Source organism: Hyperolius riggenbachi, chromosome 6 (assembly GCF_040937935.1).
Source record: "Hyperolius riggenbachi isolate aHypRig1 chromosome 6, aHypRig1.pri, whole genome shotgun sequence".
Taxonomy (NCBI): domain Eukaryota; kingdom Metazoa; phylum Chordata; class Amphibia; order Anura; family Hyperoliidae; genus Hyperolius; species Hyperolius riggenbachi.
This window is the reverse complement of record NC_090651.1, coordinates 289,695,316-289,712,804: the sequence shown is the minus strand read 5'-3', so window position 1 is coordinate 289,712,804 and position 17,489 is coordinate 289,695,316. Positions and strand designations below refer to the sequence as shown.

Genomic DNA, 17,489 nt, shown 5'->3' with positions numbered 1-17,489 from the left:
CTCTAGCAGCACTCAAAAACACGTAATGTTTCCCATATTAGGAAGTATGTGGACTTGCGCTACAGTAATTATTAAGAGAAACCTTTGTAATAGCTAATAAGAGCTATTCCAATCTTTAAGGGTACATGAATCAATTCGATTCTCTTAAATAGAGTAATGGTGGGTGTTTCTATAACTTTGAGAAATCACTTACCACCATCTGCTGGTTCTGGTGTCTGCTCCCCTCTGCATTTCAGCAGGGTTAATTATCCCTACAGGAAGAGCCCGCAACTGAATATTAACTGGGAATGCATGAGTTCTGAATTGCGCATGCCCTATAAATGTGAACATGCATATTTGCACTAGGTACATGCTAGTTCACGAACTGCCTATGCATAGTTATAGGAATGGCTTGTTTACAAGCAATTCCTTTTACTAGGGCATGCACGGGCAAGTTCATGGCTTTGAGCATTTCTGCTTGGACAGAGTGGATAAAACTGGTAACAAAAGGGATACTGGGAGCACTCTGCCTCAGGTTGAGTTTACATGGTTTTCTTCAACTTTATAGCTGTTATATATGGATTTTTACCGCTTTTTTTTTTTCTCTTTTTAGGGTACCATACCTGGCAGTTGCACGAACGTTTGAGATGATAGAAGACGAATCTGCACGGTAATCCATTTACTCATAGAATGTTTGCAGTGCTTTATATGAAAGTCAAAGTGTTACTAAATTAACTAGACTTGTATGGCCAAATCGATAGAGACCTTAGATGTGGTTCATAATGGACTTTCCATTGCATATTTTTGTTGTTGTTTGTTTTCAAAAACAAAAATCTAAAACCTGTTTAAAGTCCAACCTTACTTTAAACAGGCGCTGTACAAATATTGGGAAAGAACACAGGCGTGCCTTGAATTGAGTTAGTGGTCATGATATGTTTGCGTCATAATAATTCATAGGGAAATTGTTTCAGTTGAAAAGATTTCAGGTTGCACAGTGTTGGTAGGTTAGACAGGTGGGTGGAGTGAAGGATTGAGGGCAAACAGTGGGATTGGCAGCAGTGGTAAAGACTTTGCATGCCATTGGGTTGTGCCACTATTGATTGGCAGCACGGCTTGAGGAAGGGCTTATGCCCAGAAATGCATTTTCACATTGAGTGAAACGGCCTACAAAAATGTGTTACCTATGCAGAGGGAAGGGATTTCAAAACTGAGATAAGAAACAAAAAAACTGAGTCTATACCAAAGAAAACGCCACAATAGGTGCCTCAGCAAATGTATATCAAATGAATAATCCCAAAAAGAAAAGAGCATCTGCATGAGGATGACAAAAAATGTTTCATATTGAGCCAGATAAAGATTGAAAAATGCAACATCTTTATTGGTACACCAGACACTGAGATGACAAGGCAAAATAGTATAAATATCATCCTCAAGGGATGTGTCAGTTGAGAGTCCCCTGAGTGCCCCTCCACGCGTATCGTGGCAAAGCCCTCTTGACTCTTTGAGTCTGCCAGGAGAAAAGCGTGATATAAATGTTCTGTGTTTGTTTTGATAAAGCGGCATTGCCGCTATACGGGTGAAGGGGCACTCGGGGGACTCTCGACTGACACATCCCATGGACAGGTAATGACTCTTCACTCTATCATTGTTTCACCTTCAGCGCTGTCTGGCATTGGCATCTGTGCATTTATATTTGTGTAATTTTTGCCAAGAGGATCATATTTATACTATTTTGTCTTGTCATCACAGTGTCTGTACTTAGCCTTACGGCTGGTGTACCTCTATAGCACTTTTGCGATTTAGATGTGAAATTTTGTAGTCAGTTCAGTTTGGTTATGCTTATATGCTTACCAATTTATCTGTATTCTTGTCTGTATAGTTTTTCATTTATTGATGTTTTGACATCTGTGAGACTTGTGATATGGGTGTCAGAGCCCACTGAGTGTCTGTCACTCATTTTAAGTGTTTTTATTGTTGTTTGGTGTACCAATAAAGATTTTGCATATTTCAAGCTTTATCTGGCTCAATATGAAAAATGTATTGTCATCCTCATGCAGATGCTCTTTTCTTTTTGGGTTTATGCAGAGGGAAGACTCTGGATCCCAGAGAGCCTTCTCAGTCCTCTCTCTGTGCCCTCGGTCAATCCACCTTTCCCCACCGTTATAGTTATTCAACCAACCGGTCAAATACGTCTTTAAAGGGATACTTAAGTCAACTTGAAAAAATGAGTTTAACTCACCTGGGGCTTCCCTCAGCCCCCTGAAGCCGATCGGTGCCCTCGCAGCCCCGCTCCGATGCTCCTGGACCCGCCGGCGACGACTTCCGGTTTCGCCGTCACCGGCCGACAGGCATGGGAACGCGAGTGATTCTTCGCGTTCCCAGCCACAATAGCACCCCCTATACTGCTATTGCGAAACCGGAAGTCGTCGCCGGCGGGTCCAGGAGCATCGGAGCGGGGCTGCGAGGGCACCGATCGGCTTCAGGGGGCTGAGGGAAGCCCCAGGTGAGTTAAACTCATTTTTTCAAGTTGACTTAAGTATCCCTTTAAGAGTCCTCCTGAACCCTCAAAAGTACATGGGTCTCTAAATACTTCTGAAGCAGTTCCGTACTGCACACATAGTACGAATGTGCCAGTCTTGGGAAGCACTCAGAGACGTGAGTGCCTTCGAAGCCTTCAAAGGAGCCCCGAGGGCATGGAATGTCAACGGGGACAGCGGTGCACTGAGGGCAGGGAGCGATGATCAGGAAGACTCTATGGGATCCAGAGCCTTTCTTCTCCACAAGGGAGTTTTTTCCCCCGCTTTACATTTACTTTAACATACCATTACAGTTGGCTGTTTGTTCATGATTTTCTGTTGCCCAGCTGTGTTAAAGGGAATCTGAAGTGAAAATAAACTTTGTGAGATAATGAATTGTATGTGTAGTACAGCTAAGAAATGGAGCATAAGTAGCAAAGGTATGAGTCTCCTATTGTTTCCAGTGCTGGAAGAGTTAAGAAGCTTCAGTTGTCATCTATGTAAAACAGCTTCTCTGGGTTCTCCGACCCAACTTAGGTCGAAGACAGCGCTGTTTTATGAAGCACTTAAGCCTATCTGGAGGCCTATCTATGTCATGAGGGTATATTACTGTTATTTTAGTACATAAGGGCTTACAATTGATGGGACACAAAAAAACTAAAACAGAAAATATACACCTTTATTTACAAATATATTGTCAGCATACATTGTACTGGGAACATAATTTAACCAGTTCACCCCCAAGGGTTTTTATCCTAACGGACCAGAGCAATTTTCAGTTGTCAGTGCTCCTCCCTTTTATTCCCTAATAACTTACTACTTATCACAATAAAATGATCTATACCTCGTTTTTTCCGCCACCAATTAGGCTTTCTATGAATAGTACATTTTGCTAAGAATTTTTTTATTCTAAATGCATTTTAATGAGAAAAACAGAAAAAAAAAGAAAAAAAATCTATTTCTCAGTTTTCAGCCATTATAGTTTTAAAATTAAACATTCTCCTGTGGATAAAACAAACATGTTTTATTTGCCCAGTTGTCCCGATTATTAAACCGTTTAAATTATGTCCCTATCACAATCTATGACGACAGTATATTATTTTGAAATATAAGTGTTATTTTTCTGTTCTCTTTTTTTTTATTTTCTGGCCATAATTACAAGCCCCTATGTAATAAATTAAAATTAATTTCCCACCATAAAATATAGAATAAAATATAGAATAAAAAAGTCCCTAAGGCAACTATTTATTTTTTTTGAAGCTGATTTTTTTTTTTTTTTTACAAGTGTTTTTTTTTGGGGGGGAGGGGGCGGAGAGGGTTGGAAGTGTAATTTTATTAATGATGTGTATATACTTGAAAATTCATGTATTTTGTAGGTGTAATATACTTTTTGGCCACAAGATGGCGCTAGTGAACACGTTATAGGAAGTGTTAACTTTTTTTTTTTAACTACACTTTATTTAATTGTTACATTTCCTGTTTTTGTGAATGGACGTAGCCGCTGTTTGCGGTCACGTCCATTCACTCCAGGCACTGCGATTGGGTAGAGGACCGTTCGTTCTTCCCCAATCACCCAGCACGGGATCCCGACGGGAACAGCGGCGGTAGCAGCGGCGGGAATGCGCGACGTATTAAAACGTCATGTTGCCGTTAATAGCGGTAAGCATGGCGGTTTAATACGATAGGATGCCGATAAATGGTTAAATGTTGTGATTGCCGGGACTAACGGGCAAATAAAACGTGTTGGTTTTATTTATAGGAACATTGCTTATTTTAAAACTATAGGGGATAGAATTGGAGAAATAGTGTGCTTGTTTTTTCTTTTTTTTGTATTTGCCTATAAAATGTCTTAGGTTTTACTGCAGGAAAGTTCAAAGGGTCATTAGCTTTGCTCTGTTTTATAGCTTAAAATACAGAGTGTAGTTAGTAAAATGCAAACATCAGAGGATGATGCAATGCTATTTAAAAAAAAAAAAAAGCTATATAATGAAACATAAAAATGACTCTTTTCTTTGCTATTAAAGTTCTATTATCTGCACTACACATAGAATTCATTATATCATTTGCTTCAGTGTCACTTTAAAGGTATGGTTTAAGTACAATGGTAAGTTTAGTTTGAGTAGAAAGTAAAGCTAGCCTACTGCCTGCCAAACAAAAGTTTTCCTATTGGAAAGGGATATGAACCTTAAATCTGTTAATCCAGTTAAGTTTTAATAGGTATGCATTTTAATAAGCATACACCTTTATCTGTTGTGTTGTTTTTAATAATGCTTTTTCTTTTTTTTTTAAGCCTAAAGAACATAGAGACACTTAGTAATTTTCTACGCTCTGTGATTTGTCTATCGCCGGGTGATCTTCTGCCTTGCATCTACTTGTGTTTGAACCGCCTGGGTCCTGCCTATGAAGGTTTGGAGCTTGGCATTGGAGAGACTATACTAATGAAAGCTGTTGCACAAGCCACAGGTATAAGTGCATTTCAAAATAAATAATTTTAAGCAATCAGTTTAGAAGGTGTTACAGCACATTTACTAATCTTGGTTGATAAATAAGGACTTAGCTTTAATAGTAGACCTTGATCAGTAAAGAAAAATATATTGCATTATTGATCTTCGGTACTTATCCGTTAGCCGGGCGCATCCTCTAGGTGGCGACAAAACTCCACCAGAGTTACAGCTTTCCCTACTATCCATGTCGGCCTGGAGGGGGAATAGTAATTAGCGCCACCTGCCGGATGTGCCCGGCTAACGGATAAGTACCTGATCTTCTTTTAGGATATAGGGCTGCAAAGTCCCATAGCTTCAAAAAATTGTATCACGGCATTGTCTCCATTTCTTTAGTACAGTGCCTTACATCCATCACCCCTTTGCCCTTAACACACTAAACACAGGCAGCACTCAGAATATTGAAGAAGGATGAACAATGAAGGAACAATTGAGTAATTTGGCAACGAGTAAGATGCATCATGCTGTACAGTATTAACATAAATAATGTTGAGTCACTGCCTGCCTCTAAATGCATGGGATACATTTCATGTCCCTTAAAGCCGTGTTCCCCCAACCCTGTCCTCAGGGCCCACCAACAGTGCATGTTTTGTGAAAATCCACAGAGGTAATTAATCAGCTCTGCTGAGACACTAATTGCCCCACCTGTGCATGTTTGTGGTTTTCTGCAAAACAAGTACTGTTGGTGGGCATTGAGGACAGGGTTGGGGAACTCTGCCTTAAAGTGTACCTGAGACGAGAAGCGTCTGGAAGGTACATGGCTGGGAGTGTTCTGCGCTTGCGCTGTACTACTGTGCAGGCACAGAACAACCCCAGGAACGGGAGTGCGCCTGGCCAGACAAGCCGTACATGTGCGATGAAGCTCGACTTGGCCAAGCTTTTGGGCACTATTGCGGGTGCCAGGAGCCACCCGAGGAGACAGTGAGGGACGAGCGGCCTCAAGGGGACTTAAAGTGCACCAAAACTGAGAGGGATATGGCTGTTTCCTTTTAAAGGGAACCTGAAGTGACAAAAAATTATTTAAAATAAACACGACGTAGCTGCAAATGAATATTACATACTAACCTCACCGTCCGTTCCTCTCAGAAACTCACCATTTTCTTCTTACAGTGATCCCTTCCAGTTCTGACAATATTTTGTCAGAACTGAAATATACCAGTTGCTGTCAGTTACAACTGACTGTGCAAGGTGACGTCCATGTTTCCCTATGGCTCAAGTGGGCGATATTATAGTTTTAACAGCGTGCTGACCAGTAAGCTTTTATGAGGTAATGGCCATTTTTAAAATTGAGGACGGAGAATTCCATTGATCACAGTGGACAAATGGGATGCAGGAGAGGAGAAAGAGATTGAGGAGTAGACTACACAGGAGGTAAGTATGACATGTGTATGGTTATTTTGACTTTTTATTTTCAGTTCAGGTTCTCTTTAAACAGTACCAGTTGCCTGGCTTCCTGCTGATCTCTTTAGCTGCAGTAGTGGCTGAACCACACACCTGAAACAAGCATGCAGCTAATCCAGTCTGACTTCAGTCAGAGCACCTGATCTGCATGCTTGTTGTGGGGCTGTGGCTGAAAGTATTAGAGACACAGGATCAGCAGGAGAGTCACGCAAATGGTATTATTTTAAAAGGAAAAATCCATATCCTTCTCAGTTTAAGTTCAAAGGATGCATGAGGCGAATTATAAAAAAAAAAAAAAGAAAAAAAAATCAGATTTACTTACCTGAGGCTACCTCCAGCTCCCAGAAGCCAATGTGTCCCTTGCTGCAGAGGTGAGAGTAATATGGAGGCTGCCATATTTATTTCCTTGTCAACAATACCAGTTGCCTGGCAATTCTGTTGATCTTCTGGCTTACATAGTGTCTGAGTAAAAACCCTGGAGCAAGCATATGGCTAATCCATTAAAAGCTAAGTCAGAGTACCTGATCTGCTATATGCTTGTTCAGGGTCTATGGCTAAAAGTATTAGAGACAGAGGATGAGGACGGCCAGGCAACTGGTATTGTTTAAAAGGCCATAAATATGGCTGCCTCCATATCACTTTCACTTTGGGTTGCCTTTAAGGGCTTCATTTTAGGACTGAATTCTAAACGGCAGCCATGCTGAGATAAAAACCCACACTGTGTTTGCAGCTGAGTTTCCCTATGTCAGCCATCAGTCAGGTGCCGGGTTGTGTCTGGTTGGAACAGATACCTCTTTACTAATCAAATTAATTTTTGGTCTTTTATGGCTGTACATATTCTCTGGTTAAGATAATTCTCTATGCTTTGTAAAGGCCTGACGAAGGGTCAATAACCCGAAACGGACTAGTGTCGTCGCCTGAACTAAAATTACCTTTTATCATCAAACAAAGCACACCGTGTCTATGATCTGCTTTTTGTATTGCTTTTTATATGTCTGTACCACAAATTCTTCTGCTGTTTTACAAAGAATTTTTCTAGCTTTTTTGAAGAAGAAAAATATTTCGTGAATATAATAAAGTGTGAAACTAAAATTTTGGAAACAGATCGCTATTTTGTGGCTTCACTTGATTTAAATCGATCCTCCTATAAAGAAACCCGAGATAAAAACCCAAACAGAAGTAATGACCCTTTGAACTTTCCAGCGCTAAAACCTTTTTCCAGCACAGAAACCTTATCAGAAGCCTTTTGACAGTTAGATAAAACACGTGCTGTACTGGAAAACAGAAAGGGACTTCAGACAATTTCTTAGTAGGGCCAGTTGCACATGTACCTATGTTTATCTCATAAGTCATTTGTCAGTTCAGGTGTGTTTTAATTTGAGGTTTAAAAGATGTGCTCCTTTTGTTTTGGATGTATAATCTGCTAATCTTTTATCTGCCCTATATGTATATAAGGACGTCAGTTGGACAAAATTAAAGCTGAGGCACAAGAAAAGGGGGACCTTGGACTTGTTGCAGAGAGCAGCCGGAGTAATCAGCGCACCATGTTCACCCCGCCAAAACTTACTGCTTCTGGTGTGTTCAACAAACTGAAGGAAATTGCCAAAATGACTGGTAATGCTGTAAGTATTCACTAATGACTACAAGGCATAACTGTATTTTTTTGTACATCGGGATCAACAGCTGGTGTTGTCCACTACGAGTAGCTCCGAATATGCAGCTACTCGTATTTGAAATTTAAATTCGGCCCACGCTGCCCACGGCGTAAGGGGGGGGGGTGTTAACTTACCCATGCCCCTGCCTTAGCCAATGCGCTTGACCCACATTCCACGTCACTCCCATGCTTCCTTCTTTCGGGTTGAAGGAGGAAGCATAGGAGTGACATGGAAAGTGTCCTGGAATGCGAGTGGAGCGCATTGGTTAAGGCGGTGGCATGGGTAAGTGAACACCCCTGCCGCATGCAGCGCTAATTTAAATTTCGATTACAAGTAGCTAAATACTCGTAGTGCACAACACTATCAACAGCTTAACCACTTCACCACTGAGGGGTTTTACCCCCTGAGCACCAGAGCAATTTTCACCTTTCAGCGCTCCTTCCATTCATTCGTCTATAACTTTATCATTACTTATCGCAATGAAATGAACTATATCTTGTTTTTTCCGCCACCAATTAGGCTTTCTTTAGGTGGGACATTATGCCAAGAATTATTTTTTTCTAAATGTGTTTTAATGGGAAAATAGGAAAAATGTGGGGAAAAAAATAATTATTTTTCAGTTTTCGGCCATTATAGTTTTTAAATAATGCATGCTACTGTAATTAAAACCCATGAAACGTATTTGCCCTTTTGTCCCGGTTATAAAACCATTTAAATTATGTCCCTATCACAATGTTTGGCGCCAATATTTTATTTGGAAATAAAGGTACATTTTTTTCATTTTTGCGTCCATCCCTAATTACAAGCCCATAGTTTATAAAGTAACAGTGTTATACCCTCTTGACATAAATATTTAAAAAGTTCAGTCCCTAAGGTAACTATTTATGTATTTTTTTTAATTGTAAATTTTTTAATTTTTTTTTAATTACAAAAAAAAAAAAAAATTGGGGAGTGTGGGAGGTAATGAGTTAATTTTATGTGTAAAAGTCATTTATTTGTATGTGAAAAATGTGTAGGGTGTAGTTTACTATTTGGCCACAAGATGGCCACAGTAACTTTTTGTTTTAATGCGACCTCCAAGCTTCCTTCCGGAAGCTTGGAGGAAGTATAAGGAGGCTGGACACGTGAGTTTTTTCTCACAATGATCGCGCTGCCCATAGGAGAGCAGCTGATCATTGCGGGGCTTAGATCAACGAACGGGAATAGATTTTCCCGTTCATTGATCTCTGGGCGAGCGGGCGGCGGCTTGTTTACTAGCGGCGGGCGGCGTGTTTACGAGCGGGAGCGCGGGCAGCGTCGGGAACGCGGAAAGTACGTGTTTCTCCGTCCCTGGTTGTTAAAGGATGGAAAAAGGGGCGGAGAAATACGTACGCGCGGCGGTAAAGTGGTTAATCTGTTTTTTATTGGTGAGTAGTTTTTTTGGGGAAAAAAATTAGTTTATGGATTTAAAGAGGAACTTTATTGAATACAAAATACATTTTTTTACAATATTACGTTATAAATTATTTAGTCAGTGTAAAAATAAAAATCACCCTGATTTACATTCTTTGATTTATCACAGATAGCAGCATCTTTACTGCTGGCAAAGTGTATAGCTGCAAAATGTACATTTGTTGCTAAGTTAGCAGAAACAATACATGGTCTCTAGGTCAAAATGCTGTGACGCCATAGCCTAGGCTAAGTATCACTGGGAGGGTGGTGTTACATACTAACATACAGCAATATACATGTAGAATTTTTTTTTTTTGTCGATTTCTGACTATTGTAAAAGAGTTGTTCACCTTGGTTTACATGCTTACATTTATCATCTCTGACAACATCTTTACTGCTGTCAAGGTGTGGAATGTTTGTATGCTAAAGGGAACCTAAACTGAGGATATGCATGTTTCCTTTTAAAATATTACCAGTTGCCTGACTATCCTGCTGATCCTTTGTCTCTAATGTTTTCAGCCACAGCCCCTCAACAAGCATGCAGATCAGGTGCTCTGACTGAAGTCAGAGTGGATTAGCTGCATGCTTCTTGCAGGTGTGTGATTCAGCTTCTGCAGCATCCAAAGAGATCAGCAGGACTGCCAAGTAACTGGTATTGGCCTCAATTCACTAAGCTTATCTCCTGTCTTAAATAACGTTTCTAGAGTGATCACCATGGTGATGAGGCATGTCGTATTCAGGAAACATTTTACCTCAGGCAAACCTAAAGTTAACTCTTCTGTTTAAGTTAACGCTGCAATCTTTAAAATAACTCTAGAGTTAAAGACAGGCTGTTTATTAACTGCGTGAGAAAATAACTACAGAGGAGGTAATTTAAGGACTGAACAGATAAGATAACTCTCTCTCGCTGTGTACGTTTTCTCTTGCCTTATTATCTCCAGCATGATCTTAGTGAATTTAGGCCATTGTTTAACCACTTGCCGACCGCACGCTTATACCGTGCGTCGGCAAAGTGGCAGCTGCAGGACCAGCGACGCAGTACTGCGTCGCCAGCTGCAGGCTGATTAATTAGGAAGCGCGAGCGGCTGCTTCCTGTCAAATCACGGCGGGGGGCTCCGTGAATAGCCTGCGGGCCGCCGATGGCGGCTCGCAGGCTAAATGTAAACACAAGCGGAAATAATCCGCTTTGTTTACATTGTACGCGCTGCTGCGCTGCAGCGCTGTAAGGCAGATCGGCGATCCCCGGCCAATCAGCGGCCGGGGATCGCCGCCATGTGACAGAGGACGTCCTGTCACTGGCTGCACAGGACGGATAGCGTCCTGTGCAGCCCGGATCACTGGGGGGACAGGTAGGAGAGGGAGGGGGAGGGAATGTCGCCGCGGAGGGGGGCTTTGAGGTGCCCCCCCCCGCAACATGCCACCAGCAGGAGTGATCAGACCCCCCCTGCACATCATCCCCATAGGGGGGAAAAAAGGGGGGCGATCCGATCGCTCTGCGTGCCCTCTGATCTGTGCTGGGGGCTGCAGAGCCCACCCAGCACAGATCCCATCAAACAGCGCTGGTCCTTAATGGGGGGTAAAGGGTGGGTCCTCAAGTGGTTAAAAGGCAAAATCCATATCCCTCTGTTAAGGTTCCCTTTAAGTTAAAAGACGCAACACCTTTTCCCCCAGAGTCCCTTGGGGTAGAATGCTGTGACATCATAGCCTAGACTAAGCATCACTGGGAGAGCAAGCTACATATGATATACAACAATATATACATATAGGAAGCATTTCTGATTTGTAATCAACAAAAAAATTGGGTATCCTGAATAATGTATTGCATTTTACTTTGTCATTACAGTGCCTTTTTAAGTAGTGAGTTAATTTCCAGGTTTTACATAGTCTATGCTATAACCTGCCTTTCCAATGACCTGTGAGTCACAATTTGGCCATGTTTAACTAACATTGTCAGTATTTTTTTATTTTTGTGTGTGTTCTGGTTCCCAATCAGCCCTGCATATCTGCTTCTCAACCCAACTGTAAACATGTTTTATGATATGCTGGCAGTAACCTGTGATCGGCAGGCAAGGTCAAGAGCTAGAATAACCTACAAGATTGATGACAGCATAGTGTGAGCAAAACAGCTCTTCCCAGGGCCTTAGTGTGAGGATAATGTTTACCTGATGGCGTAAAGCATGCAAGCAGTGCAAACTATGCTTCATTGCATCCCGTTATTGCATGCAGAAGCTACTAGGAATAAAAGTGCTTTTTCTAAAAGTCATAAATAATGGAAATAAGTTAACCATGTTGCTAATATTCATTGTATATAATTCTTACAAAACTAACAGTTTTATTTATGCTTTGAGGAATTTAGAATCGTATATTAACCACTTCCCAACCACAGTTGTTTTTTTCCCCTTAAAAACCAGATCGATTTTCACATCACGCTCCTCTCATTCATTTGCCAATATCTTTAGCATTGCTTATCGCATCAAAATGATCTATAGGTTGTTTTATTCACCACAAATTAGACTTTCTTCGGGAGGTAGTTTTTGCTAAGAATTATTTTATTTTATATGCATTTTAAACTGAATAATAAGGGGAAAAATGATTTCTCAGTTTTCTGCCATTATTTGATCGTTTTAAATTAAAATTTGCTTCAATAGATAAAACCCACACATTTTATTTGCCCCTTTGTCCCGGTTATTAGTGTTAAAATTGTTTCCCTAGTACAGTGTATGACAATATTTTAGCTGTCAATAAAGGTCTAATTTTTACAGTTTTGTGTTTAATATTATATCAATAATAAGCCTTTATTTGCAAAATATACCCTTATGACATAGATATTAAAAAGCACATAAGGTAACTATTTATGTATTTCTTTTTAAATGGTGTCTTTTTTATGTTTTATTTAAAGTGTTTTATATTGGTAACTATAGGGTAGGTGTGTAAGGGGTTAAAAATTAATAAAAATGTATGTACGCAAATCTGTTGTATGTAATGTGGGTGCATTTTTACTCTTTGGCCACAAGATTGCGCTACACTTCTGTGTGCTATAAATAGTACACAGAAGTACTGTTTACGTTCAGGTTTTTATGAAAGCCTGCGTTTCACTGACGCAGGATCTAATTCATTACAAGCACTGTGATCAGGTTTGAGAACAAGCTGTTCTCATTCCATGATCACGGAATGGCGAGATTGCGGTGGAACAGTACGTCTGAGACGCGATCGGGAATCGCAAGGTAAACAAACAGGTAGGTTTGCCCCTGGTTGTTAAATTGTACCTGAAAGGAGAAGTGCCGGGGGAGCTTGCCTGGCTGGGCTTCGCATGCGCAATGAAACGCGATTCGGCCAGGCTTTTGGGCTGAATTGCAAGTGACAGGAGCAACCTGGGGAAACAGCAAGGGACGAGTGGCCTTAAGGGGGTTTAAGGAAGTCCCAGGTAAATATGGAACTTGAGACGCTTCTCATTTTAGGTTCCCTTTAAAGTGAATGGTAACCGCATTTTAAAAAAAATGAAGCAAATACTTGAGAGGGAAGGCTCTGGGTCGCATAGAGCCTTCAGTCTCCTCTCTCGGTGCTCTCTATCCTGTGCTGGCTCCCGACACCCCCCCCCCCCCCATTTCAATCTCTGCCGAAAGGGTATTTGGAAGTCATCGGGAGTCGTGTCCTCCCGAAGACGTGTGGCTCCATACTGCACAGGCGTGAGTGTGCAAGAGAGCGTGCTTGCGCAGGTGCAGTACAGGGCTGCCCTTCTTCAGGAGCACTCGGGCTCCCTGAGGACTTCTTAAGCCTCCTTCGGCCGGGTAAAGCAGTATTTGACTAATTTAGTCAAATACTGCTTCCGGGCGAGCCAGCACTAGAACGAGGGGACCAGGAGAGGAGCGAGAAGGCTCTATGGGACCCAGATCCTTCCCTCTCTTTGGGTAAGTATCTGTCTCATTTTTTTAAATGTGGTTCCCATTCACTTTAAGTGAAGTTTCCAGGGGTGTAGATACAGGCACCAGCGGTATGGAACTAGTTAATAGTATAATGGGGATGATTCTGATTGCTGCACTGTACAAAGTACATAACATAGTTAACTTTAACTGCCTGTAGCGAGGCTTAATGTAATGCTCCTTCCACAGTCCGGGGCTAGTTTTTGGGGGCAGGAGCTACAGTGAGGTAAAGAAGTATTTGGTGGTCTGCTGATTTTTCTCGTTTTCCCTCTGACCAAAAAAATGGCCAGTCTATACTTGTAATGGTACGTTTATTGTAGCTGTGAGAGAAAGAACAACAAAATGTGCCCTCAAACCCCAGTGCCCCAAAGTCAGAGCTTGATGTTCATTGTAATGAGTGCTAAAAGTATTTGCTCTCCTCTCAAAACATGACTTACTACTTGGTGGCAAAACCCTTGCTGTCAACAGACGCCAAATGTTCCTTGTAGTTGGCCACCAGGTTTGTTCACATCTTAGGAGGGATTTTTGCAGATCCTATCCAAGCCGGTAAGGTTTTGATGATGATTGACAACTTGAACAGTCAACTCCTTTCACAGATTTTTTATTTATTGGATTAAGATTTGGAGACTGACTAGGCCACTCCAGGACCTTCATTTGCCTCTTCTTGAGACACTCTTGTTTCCTATGCTGTGTGTCATTTTCATGCCAAAATCCTCATCCACAAGCTATTTGCATTGTTCTGGCTGAGGAAGGAGGTGCTCACCCAAAATATGATGGTGTATGGCCCTGTCCATTGTCTCTTGCATGCGGTGAAGGTGTCTTGGGCCTTTAGCTGAAAAACAACCACAATGCATCAAATCCATCATTGTCTAGGCTAAGCATCACTGGGAGGGAAGACAACATACAGCAATATATACATGTAAGAAGCATTTCTGATGCTAAACCAGGATAATTCACATAAAATTGGGTACCTTGAATAATGTCCACCTCCAAGTTTGACAGTGGGGAGGTTGTTTTTTGACTCATAAGCAGCAATCCTGCAGCTGAGTTGATGCCAAAGAGCCAAGTTTTGGTCTCCTCTGACCACAACACTTTCACTCAGTTCTTCTCTGGATCATTCAGAGATTCATTGGCAAACTGTAGATGGGCCTGTAGATATGCTGTCTTAAAGTGGATCCGAGATGAACTTTTACTCATTGCACAATTGTGTTCCTTTCCTATTGTTTATAGGGCATTCCTCAAGCCAAATACTTTTTGGTTTTTGTTTTAATGCTCTAATGCACTATAATTCTCTATAAACTAAAGAAGCCACGCCCACAGGTTTTCAGAGAGCCAAGGCACTTCCAGGCAGTAGCAAGGGCTCATGGGAGCTCAGTCTGGGCAGGAGGAGGGGGAGGTATTACTAGCCAGAGATTTCAGAGGCAGAGGGGAGGAGGAGGGGGGATTAGGCTTTTTTGCTCAAGATGCAGATAAGCCTGCCTCTGTGTAATGTTTACAAACGACATGGCCACTGTCATTGTATCACAGGAATAATCAATCATATTCTATTAAAACTGTTTGCAGCTAAATTGGCTGTGTAAACTATCTAAACTTTAGATAAGATATATAGACAAGTTACTTGTTGTAGTTAGTTTTTCATCTCGGATCCGCTTTAAGCAGGGGGACCTTGCAGGCTCTGCAAGATTTGATTTCTTCATGGTGTAGTATGTTACCAATAGTTTTCTTGGTGCCTATGGTCCCAGCTGCCCTGAAATCGATCACAAGTTTTCCCCTGTATAGCTTTGGGCTGCTTCATCACCGTTCTCATGATCATTGCAACTCTACAAGGTCAGAAGAGGATTGTTACTGTGGACAGGTGACTTTTATACCGGTCCTGTAATAAGCTTGGCGTAGGAACACTCCCTTACAGAGGCTGCTCCTGATCTCTGCTCATTCTATACAGTGAAGATACCTGGGAGCCTGAAATCTTACTGGTTGATAGGTGATCAAAATGCACTCAAATTTCAATGCATACTCAAGGTTTGTGCTCTCGGACTCTTCAATCATTCTATGCACATCACAATGCAGGCCCCACTTCAGGGTATGACTCACCAGGTCCTATGGTCTGACCGACCAAATCATGCCTCCGTGGTGTATGGCCCCCCCGTCGCCTCTCTGGCAAGCTTCCTCCGTATTTCCTCGTTTTCCCGGGTCAGATCACCACCATGTACATCCACATAAGAATCAAAAAGAAGGAAGGGAAAGGGGGAAACCGCTGCCAATTGTGCACATCGTTTATTATAACATTTTAAAAATCTTCAATAAAAAACTTTACATCAAGTTTGGCAAGCGTCTCATAAGCTTACAAAAAGGTACAGGTGGGTCCATTCCCCGAGTGGCCGCTCTATAACCATCTGCTGCCTTAATCGCTGCTGTCAGCCAAAACTTTAAAACCAGCTAGGTATGCTGATACGCTGCTCGTTTGCTCCTACACTCCTCTACCAGTGATGTCACTCTGCTGGCTCTGCCCTATGTGTTTCGTTGCTTAGCAACTCAGGGGCACTCAAATTTCACTCATTACAATACAAATCAATCTCTGACTTTGGTGCACTGGGTTTTGAGGGTTCTTTTGTGGTTATTATGCCTCTCACAGCTACATAAATAAACCTACCATTACAAATATAGACTGGTAATTTCTTGGTCAGAGGGCTAACGAGTAAAATCAGCGGGGGATGTAATACTTCATTAACTTACCAATATGTTTTTGGGTTGTGGGAAGAAAATGGAGCATGTGGAGGAAACCCAGACAAAGATGTGTTAAGTAATACAAGTCTGTTTAGCTCTGTGATCAAGTTGGGGTTCAGATACTGTAGTTTTCTGGACTCTAGTGCTAGAATGCTTAGCAGTCCTTGGCTGCAGGTTCGATCGTACAATAGTCACACACTGAGGATAGTTGCATGTTGAATATTATTATGCTAGAATATTTTATCATTACTGGGAAATCTGAGCAACCCTCTAAGAAAACCTAGGAAGGATATGCGACCGCCATCCTTTGTTGGATGTATACCGTAACTAGATTGGAATGCGATAGATAGTAATAGACCTTAGTTCTTTTTGTGACCATGCTCTGCATGTATAATCATCTAGGTTTTCCAGTGAAGGGGAATAACTTTTTGTGTACCTGTGAATTATTGGTCTGTGTGTTCCTGGGACACACATATGGTTGATTTTCTACAAATAGGTGAACAAAGTTCTCAAGAAATGTAACTGCTCAGGGACAGCAGAAAATACTAAAGTGGACATTTGCTTCCAAAATGTTTGACATGGAGTTTCAAGTTTTAGGTTAAAAAAAAAGTAGTATCATTCTACAAATACAGTGATCATTATTGCCTTTTTCTGGTTTTGATTACCAATACAGGTTATATATATGCTCAGAAGATAGTTTTCCCTATTTTTCTCTTGATGGCAGTGTGATAATTTGTAGGGCTGGTTCCCTACTGTTCACTGCCCCAAGGGGAATTGAATTGCAGTTTCCAAGTAATTCTGCTAGGATGTTTATTGGTTTGGGTACATGTCCTCCTTGTGACGCTAGAGTGGCTGCCAGTTAACACAGAAGGTGGAATTTACAATGTGCATCACTTTCCATGAGCAGTTCCTGTGTGGCTGCTGCCCCTCGTGTTATTCTTGTCCACCTCCTCCCTGTGTGCATGTCTCAGAGCTGTGCTGATGGCATTGGATAGTGTGTGTGTTCATGCATGTAATGGGCATACACGCATTTACAAAATCTCTGGACATTGGCTTCAATTCATCAAAGGGTGTTCGATAACAAAATCCCAGTCCTTAAAATACCGCATACGGTATTTTACACTTCACTGTGCTAATTCATCAATATTTTCCCATGTGTGGTAGAGGTTCGTTAAGTTACCGAAGTACTACGGCTTCAGTTCATCAAAGGCTGTTAGATAACAGCAGAGTGGTGCAGAGCAGCTTGGAATGTCTCTGTGTTGTTACAAGCTGATAACAATAGAAGGCATCCAGACATCCCTTTACATGTAAACGTGTTATATTTACTGTTACTTATACTGCCTCTGCTGCTCTGAATCTGTC

The 17,489-nt window shown here is 41.5% G+C and overlaps 1 protein-coding gene and 1 long non-coding RNA gene across 2 annotated transcripts in view; one reads left to right on the top strand and one right to left on the bottom strand.

Moving 5' to 3' along the window:
• The window catches only part of LIG1 (DNA ligase 1), a 156,446-nt gene that overhangs the window by 81,444 nt on the left and 57,513 nt on the right, over positions 1-17,489 (top strand). Inside the window, exons 11-13 of the mRNA XM_068241007.1 lie at positions 593-649; positions 4,786-4,958; positions 7,853-8,019. Of these exons, the coding sequence (XP_068097108.1) occupies positions 593-649; positions 4,786-4,958; positions 7,853-8,019 (397 nt within the window). The remainder of the gene's footprint in view (positions 1-592; positions 650-4,785; positions 4,959-7,852; positions 8,020-17,489) is intronic.
• Positions 13,989-15,885, bottom strand: LOC137522791 (uncharacterized). The gene is made up of 2 exons (XR_011022442.1): positions 15,495-15,885; positions 13,989-14,235 (listed from the first exon to the last, which is right to left on the bottom strand). It is a non-coding gene; the product is annotated as an uncharacterized lncRNA (long non-coding RNA).